The sequence below is a fragment of the Polypterus senegalus genome, chromosome 7 (genome assembly GCF_016835505.1).
Source record: "Polypterus senegalus isolate Bchr_013 chromosome 7, ASM1683550v1, whole genome shotgun sequence".
NCBI lineage: Eukaryota > Metazoa > Chordata > Cladistia > Polypteriformes > Polypteridae > Polypterus > Polypterus senegalus.
In genome coordinates this window covers 25,830,345-25,844,933 of record NC_053160.1, presented here as the reverse complement: position 1 = coordinate 25,844,933, position 14,589 = coordinate 25,830,345, and the positions used below count along the sequence as shown (strand labels likewise).

The 14,589-nt window shown below is 36.2% G+C and overlaps 1 protein-coding gene across 1 annotated transcript in view; it reads right to left on the bottom strand.

Annotated features, from left to right (window-relative positions):
• Nucleotides 1-14,589, bottom strand: part of serinc5 (serine incorporator 5) — a 75,646-nt gene that overhangs the window by 44,620 nt on the left and 16,437 nt on the right. Inside the window, exon 2 of the mRNA XM_039758369.1 lies at nt 10,308-10,475. Within this exon, the coding sequence (XP_039614303.1) occupies nt 10,308-10,475 (168 nt within the window). The remainder of the gene's footprint in view (nt 1-10,307; nt 10,476-14,589) is intronic.

Genomic DNA, 14,589 nt, shown 5'->3' with positions numbered 1-14,589 from the left:
TCGCAGCTGTCCTTCTCAGTTCCTGGTACAGACCAGAGTTGCCATTGAGCAGTGCGATGCGACTCCTCTCGATGATATCCAGGTTGCCCTGTGAGATGAAACACCCCCTTCTGGGAACACCGGTAACACCAACACAATCCTCGGCAACCTTCAGGATCTTGTCACGGAATGCCAAAGGAATAACAGGTCAATCAAATAAATTTAAATAATGTACAAGGAAAGAAACAAAAAATCAAGATATGGTTTAACAATAATAATCCAAAGTAGGTCTGGAAAGATCTGAAAACAATCACAGGATTGAATTCTATAAAAAGTGTAACCTTTCCAATAAATAAGTACCACAAGCTTTTAGATGATGAACTAAATATTTTTCTTTTCTTTAAAAAAAAAAAATGAAACCAATGTACCCATAATCCACAAGTAGGGAGAGTCTTTATAAAAATCCCAGAAATATGAATGGGATTGAGGTCAGTATAACTGAAGTGTAGAAATCAACATGGTAGGTAAAAACCAAAAAGGCAGTGAGGTCAGGTGGCATATCAGGTTGGCTTCTGAAGTCCTGTATTAAGAAGCTCTCTCCAGTTTTTCCTTTGGTTTTTAACTAAGTCCCTAAGCTTCAATATTGTACAAGAACTGTGGAAACAGTCAATCATTACCCAGCTCGAAAGGTTTCTAAACCAAGCAGTATGAATGATTACTAGGTCTGTGGTACTCACCTCCATTCCAATTAAAGGCTTTGAAAATCTGACATTAAAATGTTCTTCATCAGAGACTAAGTCCTTTCAAGATAACCAACAATTTGCTTACTGTGCAAACCAAACCAAGGAAGATCCTCTGCTGGTTATCCTACATCAAATCTACACTTTTCTCAGTAAGCCTGGTTTATATGTCAGTGTACTATTTTTAGATGTTAGTTTAACATTCAGTACCATCTAGCCTCACATACTTATTGTGAAACTGAACAGTATGAATGTTGACCAATTTATTACATAATGGTTTCAGGACTTTTAAATTGTTAAAAAAAACAAAACAACAGTGCCCTGCATAGGGCTGTTCGATATAACGATATATATCGGATGACAATATGAAAACGTCTATCGCTGCACATTACGCTATCGTTTGTTTCGTGGTGTCGCAAAATAAACTGTTTACGGCAATATTTTTTTCATTGTTTTGATGGCCACCACGTGGATGCAGACACACTAGCATGGCTGATGAAGACGAGGCAACACCCGGTAGCTCCACACAGAAGGACCTTGTTTCTAAACGAGGGGCTACCTCTGTAGTATGGAGATGGTTTGGATTTGAAAAGTCTGACACGGACCAGAAAACGGTACTGTGCAAATTATGCTGCAAACCGATCGCTACCACAGACTCCAACACGACAAACCTCTTCTACACCTCCGCAAAAAGCACGTGAGCGAGCATGCAGAGAGTTTACAACTGAGAGGCAGGCCACGTAGGATATTACAGTTGTAAAGGTACTATTTAAACGAGCATGTTAAAAGCTTGGAAGATTAATTGCTACCAAAACAATTTGCTTAAGGCATAATTTTCCCTGCAGCGTTTGCTGTCAGCGTTAATCTTGTTAAAATTACGTTTACGCCACAACTGCATTAACACGGCAAAACACGTTAGCGCCGTCCAGTCCCACGCACGGGGCGATCAGCTGTAACTCATTAACGGAGATTTGCCACACTACGATGTGCAAATTAACATTTTATTAGAATGTAGCCTAAAAAATATTATATTTAATATTATATATTTAATATATTTTTGTCGTAAGCCTTATTGCTGCTACAGTTTGAAGTACAATGTTTACATTTGGTTTTGACAATTAATGTTAGACTTGTATTTATTTTGTTTAAAGGGTTTATTGGCCTTATACAGTTTAGTTGTTAGTGCTTTGATCCTTTTATATTTAATATATGTTGTGAGAGTTATTGCTGCTACAGTTCACATTTTGTTTATGTCAGGCATTTTATATAGCAGTATTTTATATTGGGCCTTTAGTAATTTGTTTTTGAAAAGTGTTTTATATTTGATACATTAACATTTTATGTTTACATTCTAAGTCAAACATTTACTCAAATGTTCTAAATAAAAGAACAGAAATAATTACAAGTTGAGTACTTCTCATTTTTGATTTTTTTAATTTAAATGAAAAAAAAAGGAGTGGTGATTATATAAACTATTCACTGAATACAAAGAAAATGTACTATATCGTGATATGAAATGAAATATCGGGATATAAGATTTTGGTCATATCACACAGCCCTAGCCCTGCATAATGTTTAGGACAAAGATCCATTTTCCTTGAATTTAAACTGCTCCACAGTTTTTTACAAATCAAAAAGTTAGATGCGATTAAAATACGCATTGAAATCTGGAGTTGCAATTGTCCAACGTGAGGACAAGAGCTAATCCCAATGTAAGTCAAAGAAGCCATTATGATGCTGAAAAACACGAATACACCCATTGGAGACATTGGTCAAACCTTAGGATTACCTAAATCAACAGTCATAACACACCGGTGAATTTAGTAATCACAAAGGGATTGGTAGGCCAAAGGAAGACCTCCACTGCTGAAAACAGAAGAATCCTCATTATGGTAAAGAAAAAGCACCAAACGCCTGTCCAACAGATCAGATACAGGCTTCAGGGGGCAATTGTGTGATTGTCAGAGTTGACTATCCACAGAAGATGTTGTAAACAGAAATACACAGGCAACACTACAAGATGCAAACCACTAGTTTGCCACAAAAATAGGATGGCGAGATTACAGTTGGCAAAAAAGGCCTTAAATGAGCCTACAGAGTTATGAAAAAAAGGTCTTGTGGTCAGAAAATACAAAGATGAACCTGCAACAGATTGATGGCAGAATAAAAGTGTGGAGACAAAAAGGAACTGTCCAAGATCCAAAGCATACCACCTGATCTGTTAAGCATGGTAGTGGGGGTGTTATGGCTTGGGCATGTATGGTATGGCTGCCACAGGTACTGGCACACTTATCTTAGTTGATGACGCAAGTGCGGACGGAAGCTGCACAATGAATTCTGAAATGTATAGAATCATCTTATGAGCTCAAATTACAGTGAAGGCCACAAAACTTATTTGAAAGCACTTTATTCTGCAACAGGATAATGATCCCAAACATTGCCAAGGCAGTTACCAGATTCATGCCCAATACAGCAGGCATTCCATATGCTGAAGAGAAAACTTAAGGGCACAAGCCCCCGAAACAAGCAAGAGAGATTTGGCAGATCATCACCAGAGAAGATCCTCAGCACCTGGAGATGTCTATGAATCACAGACTTCAAGCAGTCATTGTACTGTATGTAAGGGATATGCAACAAAGTACATTACAGTGCCCTGAAATTGGGGATCATGCAGAAAAATTGTTTTCATTTCTACATGGTGTGACCAAAATGTATGCAAATATCCTTTAGGAAAAGTCTGCAATGTGCACTTTAATCACATCCGAATGGTTTGATTAGTAATTTTACACTGTGGAGTAAAGGAGTCAAATCAAGAAAAATATATCTTTGTCCCAACCATTATGGAATATGTATATATCACTTTTTCAGAAGTTACTCTTTGACAAATCAAAATTCTAAAAAAAAAAAAGTTCCTGCAGACTATCAAACCTGCAGCTGAAGTTCTCGGAGCTGACAGATTATTTGGTGCTTGTCTGAGGTCAATGGAAATCATGTCAACAGACACCCATTTCACACAGAGATTACCTTCAATAAATTAGGGATGGTAAAATCTCTCCAGAAATTCCTTTCTTCCCAGTCTCTTACATCTTTTAATAAGGAGATATGGAGATAACAAAATTTCTAGGCATGTAGTGTCATTTTAGGTAAAACTACCAAACAGCTTAAAGTAGTTGGCAAAGAACTTATTTTTAAATGATGTACATATCTTATTCTATTTTTTTATTTCTCTCCATTATTGCTTTGATGGATGGATGGATAGATAGATAGAACTGAGAAAGCAAATTTCATGTTTTCTTTTGTAAAGATGAGTAAATAAAAACCTTGAAACAATGAAACATCTCTGGAGGGTGTGTACTACCAATGGTATCCAACAAACATGAGAGATCTCAAGAGAATCTGCAGAGAAGAATGACAGGAATTCCCCATAACCAGGGGTGTGGAGCTTATAGCAACATACCCAAAAACACTCCAAGCTGCAATGGCTTTACTCAACCAAGTTCTGAGTAAAGAGTCTAAATACTTCAGCCAATACGAGATTTCAGTTTATTTTAAAAACAAATTGATAAAACTTCTGACATCCTGTTTTGTTACTCTGGGGTATTCAATAATACTTGATAAGGGAAACAATAATTTTAAATTATTTAGGCTTAAACCTAAGAAAATGTACTTTTTAAATGCACTATATGGAGCTAGATTTCGGAGAAGGATATTATTTCTGGTTGTGGTAACAAGAAAATGGAGCTTAGTAAAGAGAAATGCTAGTGCTTTATTACAATGAAGATCAGTTAATCTAGAATGTTTCAAGACCTTTGAAAGTCACAAAAACCATCAAGTACTATAATGAAAGCAGCTTTCGTTACAACTGAAACAGGAAAGGTAGAACAAGAGATACCTCTGTTGCCCAGAATAAAATTATTACAGCTACCAGCCTCAGAAATTACGACCTAAGATAACAGCACAAACAAATGCTTTATGAACTTCAAGACGCAGACACATTTCAACATTAACTTTTCAGAGAAAATTCTTGGTAGAATTGCTAAAAAGAACTTGACACAGAAGGAGACATAAGAAGACGTGAAAATATTATGCCTGTGTGTGTGGTTCTCACCATGAAGCACAGGAAGGTGGTGCAATGGTATGGGAGAGCTTTTCTGGTGAAACTTAGGTGATTTTTTTAGGACTGAAGACAAACTTAACCACCAAGGCTACCATTTTGCAGCAACACATAATCTTACTTGATTTATGCTTAGCTGGACCATCATTTGTTTTCAACAGGATAAAGACCCAAAATGCACCTCTATTCTGTAAGTATGATGGGGTGATGAAGCAGAGGATTTTGCTGCCACAGTCGCCCAACCCATGTCCAACCGACATGGTGTAGGATGAGTAAAAGCAGTCAAAAAGTGCTCAATATACAGTATGCTAGAACTCCTTCAAGACTGCTGGATGAGAACATAGGGCTGCTACCTCATGGAACTGGTTAAGAATGTTTAATACTATCCCCAAAGGAAAAAGGGGCTGCTTTGAAGTACCTCAAATAGAAAACAGTGTTTATTTTGAGTAGTCTAACACTACGCATAATTCTCTGTATGTTATTTCATAGTTGTGTTGTCCATAAAAAAAAAAAACTGCCTTATTTGAATGGCATAGATTAAGACATAAACATTAAGATACAGAGTAAAGTCAACCTGCAGCCCCTTCAAAAAGGCAATAGTTCACCAAATTTCTCTGAAAAATGTTTATAGAACATACATGCAATAACTCATTTTTAGTGAGAATAGCACAGCTCAGAAGACGTGGGAGTAGTTAACCAAACTAAATACTTTTTTTATCATAACAATATCAGTTTGGCAAAACTCAAGCAACAGAAACATCAATGAAATGAAACAACATAAAATAAACAATTTATGGAAATGTGTGAGGGGAAAAAAGTCAAGCTCATTTATTTTGCTTGTCTGAAGATATTAACTATATTTAACTGTAGAGTTTTTTCTTTTGTGATCGTCCTTTTTCCCTTTAGTTCTTATAGCTAAGCAATTCATGTCTTTGGGTCCAAGTTTTTCTGAAAGAAATTAAATCTTTTACCCTGATAATTTACCAAAAGGCCCCTATACAGTAAATACAAAGAAACACGCTACAAAGTGAAGAACACCAAGTAGCTCTTGTAATGCTCCACAGTAGGTGGCTTTTAAATTTGAATAACACCAGTTCATTGCATTTAACAAAGGCTAAGCACTCAAGAACAAATGAATGAATCACAGAATGGACTGCAGCCTTTTAGACAAAAGCAGTATTGATATGCAGCTCTTTTCAAAATGCATTGAGGTTGTCATCAGCATGGAAGTGAAATTAGTACCATACAGGCATTAAAATAAATAAAAATACATTTATATTTTACTCTTGATTAACATATTCTATAATGTGTGCTCTTGCCCTGGCAATTTGAGAAAAAAAATTCCTTTGTGTTTTGTAACAATTCATAACTGCTTTAATAATGACTTCATTTTCAATATTCTGAGGCTGTTATTTATCTAGTAGGTTGTAGGCAGTAGAATATTTTTTTTTGTTTATTGCAATACTGGAACAGTCTGATTAGTGGAACTGAATAACCACAATGAAAATGATTTGAAATGTGTGCTTAAATGGACTATGTGATGGGCTGGCATTTTATCTTAATTTTATACCCGCCTTACACCACTATAATCAACATTACCTTTTAAAAAAAATTGTATCATTAGGATTTTGGTTAATATTGGAACTTTTTAGAGTTGTGAGGTCCTGGAATTAATAATAAAAGTAATAACCATATCTCATATAAAATTAATAAATAATTAGCTGTTAAGATATTACTTATTATTAGGATAACATATGGCTACTGAATGAGGCACAATATGAAAAGATACGGTACACATTTAATTAAAAAAAGTTCTTTATTCCATTTATGACCCTGCACTCAGGTGTGCTCTTTGTCTCCTACTGAAGTCTTGAAACCGCTCTATTGTTTTTGACAGAAACAAGAGGATAGGTGCTGTGAATTTTCCTAATCTACTCTACCTAGACCCCCGGATCAATTTCAACTTGCACTGTTAAACAGTTCAACATCAATCAGTTTGGCAAAATAATTATAACACTACATTGCCGAATGAACAGTTTGCCTGGATTTGCCACCAAAGTAACTTTCTCAGTGTCACACAGTGAGGCAGAGGTAGGAACTGAATTTAACAGACTTGCGAGTTTGAGTCCAATGCCTTGGCCGTAAGACCACGCTACCTTGTTAAGGCATGGCAGCTATACTGCGTTTTAATTCAAATTGAAGAAAACATGGCTTTTTGGGTCCATGTAACCTGATGTGAAACCTACATAATGTGAATAAATGGGTTCATATCCCAGGGCCTCCCTGTGTGGTGGCTCTTTGTGTAGTGAGAAAAGCACTATATAAACGTAATGAATTATCATCATCAAATTTAATAACTTCAAAGTCATCAATATCTCAACTTAAATGAAAAACAAATTTGGGTATGCATCCAGCATAACACGCCTATTATGTGGTTTGAACCGACCACAGGTGCACTTGAAGTATAATGAGATTCTACAAAAGAGTACAGGCAAAACATATTAAATTAAACAGAAAAGCAAACTGTGAATCGCTTTATTCATGAGAGATCTAAACTGTATGCATGATAGGCAAATAAACCTTCTAAAATGTCCATCACTGATTTAGACACCACACTCTACTTATCGCTCTAATTTACTGCCATAATTAGCAGGAAATATATATTGTTTACAGTTGAAGATCTATACTTATGGAATCTAACAAAAAGCTAAGACATTTAATAGTACTGATGTACAGTATAGGTTGATGGCATGTGGTTTCAATGCTTTCATGCTAAAGATTACATAAGTGTAATACACAACATGGGTTGGCTGGTGTCCTAGCTGGGATGAATAGCTCCAGAAATATTACAACAAACAACTCCCTCAAAATCAACTCAGAATTATGAAAAAAGACAAAAACCTTTGACTTGGCTGAAGAGAAGCAATCAGTCACAATGAAGCATTATACGGGTGTATTACCGTAGGTGTGGAGCTCCCATAGCGTTTCTTGACACACTTCTGTTGAATGCTTCGTTGTCTGAAAGTCCTCAGTGTTGGTGTGTCAGAGAGAGGATATTCAGCATTGTTCAGAATGGCACTCAGTTTGTCATTATTCTCTCTTCAGCTACCACCTCCAGCAGGTCCAGAGGGCACCTCTCAACTGTACCTGCCATCTTAACTAACTTGTCGATTCGGTGGACCTCTCTTGAACTGATGTTACCAGACCAGCACACCAAAATGTACAAAATTATACAGGCAGTCACAGAATTATAGAATATGTAAAGAATGTCACAAACCACAATAAAGGAATGCAGTTTTCCAAGGAAAGAACTGCCTGCTCTGCCATTTCTTACATAATTCATGTTTGTTATTAGACCAAGCCACCATCTTGTTGATGCCGACGACCCCCACCCAGTACTTACTGCAGAGTACCACCTCCACATACTACCTGAATATCTCATTGATTTTTCTGATGTCAAATTGCAGACAATTCTATTTGCACAAGATAACAAGGTTCTCAACCTCACTCCTATACTCTGTCTTATCTTCTTTATCAGTGGAGTGACCATATCTGGTGTTATACTTATATGTCGTCCAAGGTGTACAAGTTGAACAGAAAAAGAGGTCTGACTGTTCCCTGTGGTGCTCCAGTGTTGTTCACATCCACATCGGAGATGAAGTCCTTGAGCCTCATAAACTGTAACCTGCCAGACAGACAGTCTGGAACAACCATATATTTTATGAAGTGGATTAAAGTGTACAACATTTAAAAAAGTGCTATGACCTGCTTTAAGTAATCACGCAGTGACAGGAAAAATTTGGCCAACAGTCCTACATACAGTGTAAGGGAGGCAGCTCAGCAATTACAGTACTTTGAATTGCCTTTTTACTCACTTCATCTATGCCTTGTGATTAAATGTGGTCACTAGGATACTAGGCCTAAAACTGACCGAAAGAATCCAAATCTAGTGGAATCATTTCCTTTTCATTATATTACACATTCAATCCAAGTGTGTGGCACTAACAAAGCCAATTTACATTTCTTTTCTTTCCAATCCAAATGATTTACATGGCACACCAGCAAGCACGTGCAGACAAGTATTACACAACTAACTTCTATTCACTCAAAACAGATTTTATTTCCTTCTAAAATAAAAATAAAAAAGAAACCGCAACACTACTACAACCTTTAAATACTCAGAGAAATATAAATGGGTAGTAACATCATTTCCTTTGCAAGCCTGCTTACTGATTGATGTCTGTTTAAGGAAGTTTAACAAACAAAACAAAAATCTGTACTGGAACAATGATGTAAAATACTTTCCATTTTGGTTTGTTCTGTTAATTTGCTGCATGTTATTTTCTTTGGGTATAACAGATTATTATTATTATAACATGATTAATTTGCACTCAGTTTAAAAATAAAATCAAATCACTGCTTGCCAGTGTTAGACCAAAACAAAACAAGGCCAACAACCAAAACAACCAGGTAGGGGGCACCACCAAGGCCCAAATCCTGGACACAGCGAAAATAAATACAAGCACAGGTTTAAAATAGAGGTTTAAATTATAAAAATACCTCACAAAGGTTTCTCCAAGGTTGCACAAATATGATTACAAACAGTATTCTTTTCTTCCTTCTCTTCTCTCTCCATCCACCTCACTCCAGCGAGTGCTGCCTTCCTTCTTCCCAACTATAACTCCACTGGAGGAGGCTGGATGGCTTCCTTCTCTGTCTAACCTGCGAGTATATTTCAGTGCCAGGCCATAGCCTGATGAAACCATTTCCAGATCAAATGGAAGCCCCAAAAACAGGGATCATAAATCCCCACAGAATCCCCTGGCGGCAACGATGGGACCCAGCAGAGCCGACTCATGGCACTACAACTCCCACCATGCACAACAGGTGTCCACCACATGGTTACTGAAGTCCTGGGATACTGCCATCTAGCGGATGGGGGAATAAGCATTTCCCCAAATAGAAGTTTCCCCTCACTGCTTCTTTGTTTTGTCCTCCTATCTGGTTAAGGGTTTCATACCCATTCCGGATGCCACTCCATCCTTGGCCTTCCATTCTGGCTTCCCTTCTCGGCAAGGGTCCACATTTTCTCCCAAGTGGAATGCTGGATAATTCTGCCTGGCACTTACAACGCATACATGCACACACATTTATTTGCATTCACACAGTATATGCTGTATATCTAATAAGAGAACCTAGGATTTATCCAGCTGGTTTGGCAGTTTGTTTCAAATCTGCAAAACCTTTTGCATGAAGAAGGGCTTCTTTATTTTTGTGTCAAATACACTTTCAGGTGCAATAATTGCTTGAGTGACACAAATTGAATACTCTTGGAAACTCTCTTCAGATAATGTCACTATAGAAAGGCACAATTTAAATGCTTTTTTCTTTTTTTTATAAATAATGGTTAATTTACAGTACTGTTTAAAACAAGATATGTAAAAAAGACAGTAAAGCTTTTGCTGTATACTTACATGTGCTTTCATTCCTTCCGCTACTGTAGGAGACATCATAACAACACAAATGACTGTGACTAATAGGAAATATATCGCATACATAATCCGTGTTCCAGTGGACTGCTTAATTTTTGGGCAGCAACTGCAGCACAAGGAGCAGGTGGCTGAACCACAGCAACAGGCCAGCTAAAAAGAAGGAAAAACAAAAATAATTAGATTGTGTGTGTGTGTATATAATATATATATATATATATATATATATATATATATCTCACCAGTTATTATATTACAAATGTATTTGTCCCCAGAGGAAATTGTAAATATTAAAATGTAAATATTAATTCATTATTGTGTTACAATTTGCTGCTGGTAGTAGGTCTATACAGACTTTACCTTTTCAATCACGTTCTTTGCTTGCTTTTTCCTAGTTAGAATTAAAAGGAGCCACAAATTATTCATCTAAATTAGTCCATGGCAGTGTACTGAACAATATTCTACATGGCAATCTTCTTTATTCTGTATAGTTGATTAATTATTTATTTTAACATGCAGTACAATTTCACTTGAACAATACAAGCATATTTTAACACTAAACAGAAAGGCAAAGTAGATTCCTATGAACCTATTACTGGCATCTTTTTTTTATTTTACTTTACCTTACAGGTATTTTCATTTTCTTTTCTAGATAATGAACATGAGATTTCTCCCGCTTAACAGTTTTACTAGATATCTACAGTACAATAATATCTACATGAAAATAATTCGACTCACCGCTCATTACAATGAAAATATTTGTAAATCTTACATAAAAGGGCAAATACTGGCCTATTGCAATCATTTTTCAGAATTGGATTCAGGTATGAAAGATTTTTTCTGAACAAACAGGTGCTTCAGGCAATAGGGTGCTAGGTTATATATAGCATGACATATAGCACACAGGTCAAAAGGACATTAAGCTGAAGCTATATAATTCACTAGTAAGGCTTCACCTTGCATACTGTGTATAGGTTTGTTCTGCAGACTACACAAGAAGACATAGCAGCGCAAGAGAAAGTCCAGCGGACAGCAGCTTGGCTGATTCCAGGACCAAGAGATAAAGCTACGAGGAGAGATGGAAGGAGTTGAACTATTGCAGTTTAAGTAATCATTTAAAATTACGAAGGGAACAATTACAGTGGTCTCTTCCATTACTTAAAGGTATATTCTATAACAAGAACAGATGGACAAAATTGGTAACTTATTAAAGGCAAACTTTGCACAAATGTTAAAATATTTTTCTTCCAAGATCCACAGACAAACTGAATATACGAAATGTAACACAAAAAAAAAAACTAACCCTATAGGTTGGGACCCAAGAGTGGGAGTGGAGAGACAATGAGGTGGTTACAGAACGTTCTAACTTGTCAAAGTGAGAAAAGGCTCGACTCGTCTGCTTCACTCAGTACAAGTGGACGCAAGTTCAAATATAGATGTTTTCTTATACTCGCTCAGAAAATGTTTGACTGCAAGAATCTGTGATGTGTCATGCATGTGTTTTTGAACAACATAAGCCAGTGCTCAGAGGAACCTACTTTTTTGTCAGTAGAACAACCTTTTAGAAAACGATCTACGGAATTACTCTGAACGTTGGCAGCATCGTATGCAGCTGTGTGTCAACTCAAAAGGGAACTATTTTGAAGGTGATCACAGTTAATTTTCTTAATTTGTTAAATAAAAAGAGTTACAGGCAGTCTCATTTTTTTGTGTGTCAGACCTCATATTACTGATAATTACTGTTTTAGGCTTCAAATCACTTGGATGATATCCTTAGAAAAGAAAAAAAAAATCTAGGATATGAGAATGACCTGACATCACATGGCAGAGTTAAAACGAGAACAAGCCATGAAATAAAATTAAAGGCAAGGACTGTTTCCTAATAAAGCAACTGGATTAGATTAGAAACCTGCAGCCAATGCAGCCCTCCAAGATCGACATTGCTCACCCCGATCTAAACTAAAACAATACATTAGCACTCAACCATGCGGCAAGACTTGCAGAATTTGTTTTGTTCTTGCCTTAGCTTTTTAAACTTGTATGTGACTGTTATTTTTGGTGTATTTATTTACTGTACATATGTATGTGTACTGTATACATATGTATATTGGTGCATTTATGGAAGTTGTACTGTATAGCATATTGGCCAACTTCTGATCTTTTACATTTTTTCTATAAATAAAACTGACTTGACTTAGCCTCTGGTCTGGAGGACTTTCTTATAATGGCTTACTGCTTTAGACAAGTCTATATGATGTAGTGCCAGGACAAATGGCATGTTGATTTCTGCTATAAAACCAAGTAGCATTCCCTGTAATTACTATAATAAAATACAATAAAAATTATATATATATTTATAAGTTTATTAGTTTGCATTTAGTTATGTTATAGACTGCCCTGCTTATTTAACAGGTGCTTACTTAATTAGCTCTGTAGTAAGGCAGTAGCTTAACACAGAAAGCATCTGTTGGGTAATTTCCCAGTGCAATCAACAATGTTTGTTATCCGATATGAGTGATTAGCCAGTTATGCACAATGGAGACCTAATGCCATTATGCAGCAAGCGAGTTAGACATACTTCTTTTAGCTAAAGGTCCTCAAAGATGAATTATTTGTAAGCACATAAGTATTCAACATTTATATTCCGAAAATAAACCTTTGTGCATTAATTAAAATCTGGAAGAGGCAATGTTACTCTAATCATGGGTAGTCATGTAACTCGTTACCTATGGGTTACCACAAAATCGTCCACTACAATCACAGATCTTGAGGCAGTGTCATTGCTCTGTGAACTAAGTAGTATAGCATTGTTGGCCAGGAAAAAGATGTAGACAAAGTGTAATTAGAAGAGCAAATTATACGTGTTTCTGCTAAGAATGTGATCTTCCAAAGCCTTAAATCCTCACAAGCTATAATCCATGAGATCTGTTTGCCTAGGAATGTCAACATTTTATTGGGATTGATATTCACTTAAGCAATTTTAACATTTTTTCTTTTGTTTGGTCTCAAAAGAAGCTTGTTATTTATTCAAATCTGAACTTGCAATAATGTCTTCACAGTCCTTCCTTTGTTTCTCAAAGGTTTATAAATAAAATGATCATCCAGCCATCGATAATCTGATTGTTCCTTAATTGTGCTTGTGGTGACTAACAACACACAACATGAACAACACACACTAGATCCGATGAAAAATTAAATAAAGTAATGTGAACCTTATGACCAATGCTTTCACACTCTTCTCAGGGTAAATCCCTGTAACTGTGGAACTCTATCCATAATGAACTTATGTTTATACATTCATTTCATGTTTTTCCCTACTTTCTATGTATGTTGCTACTTTTTATTATATCCTGGATGCTCCCTGCATGGAGTTTGCAAGTTCTCCCCAACTCTGGGAGGGTTCCTCCCACAGTCCAAAGAAATCCTCAAGCTAAATGCTAAACTGGTGCTAAATGTGTGTGCATGGTCACCTTCTGATGGACTGGCATCATGTCCAGGCGATAATCCTGCCTCGCTAGAGATGATTGCAGAGATAGTATTCAGCTGCCCCTTGGCTCTGCACAGGACAACCAAGTTTTGAAAACGGATGGATGGATAGTTATGTGATGTCATCACACTGTCATTTTGTTTACTACTATTTTTAACTATGAGTGCCACTCTTTTGTTATATGTCCCAGGGGCATTTTTATATTGTTTACGGCAGCCACCCCATTACTAATCATTTAGTTTGTGACCTGTGATTCTTTGCTGCACCATATAAAAGAAAGTGAGTGCACATTCAAACAAATCCACCCGTCTTGAGCATTCCATAAATGTTATCATATTAGTGATATTATTGATAATAAATTAAAAAAAAAGTTTGAACTAGTTATTTATATACAGTATATTACCATTAGTATGTACAACAGAAAAAAGATTTTTTTTCTTTATTGAAAAACATTTTTTTTGGTGGAATTTTTTTGTATTTTTTTCCTCCTTTGCTTTTATTGTATTAAAAGCAAAGTAAATGTTCATCTTTGTTTGTCTTTTGGTTAGTTGCAATATTGCCCGAGAGATATGTGATAAATCAGGTGTATAAAAATGTAATAATCATAAAAATGTAATAATCAAGTACTCATTAAAAAAACTGCCAGCACTGTCAAACACAACTCCAGCCTATTTTCAACCAAACACAAATAATGTGCTGCCCCATCACTGTTCAGACGCAGTCATTTCCTGACTATTTGAAGAAAATGCTGAGCATAAGGATCATTTGAAAGGTCATTGT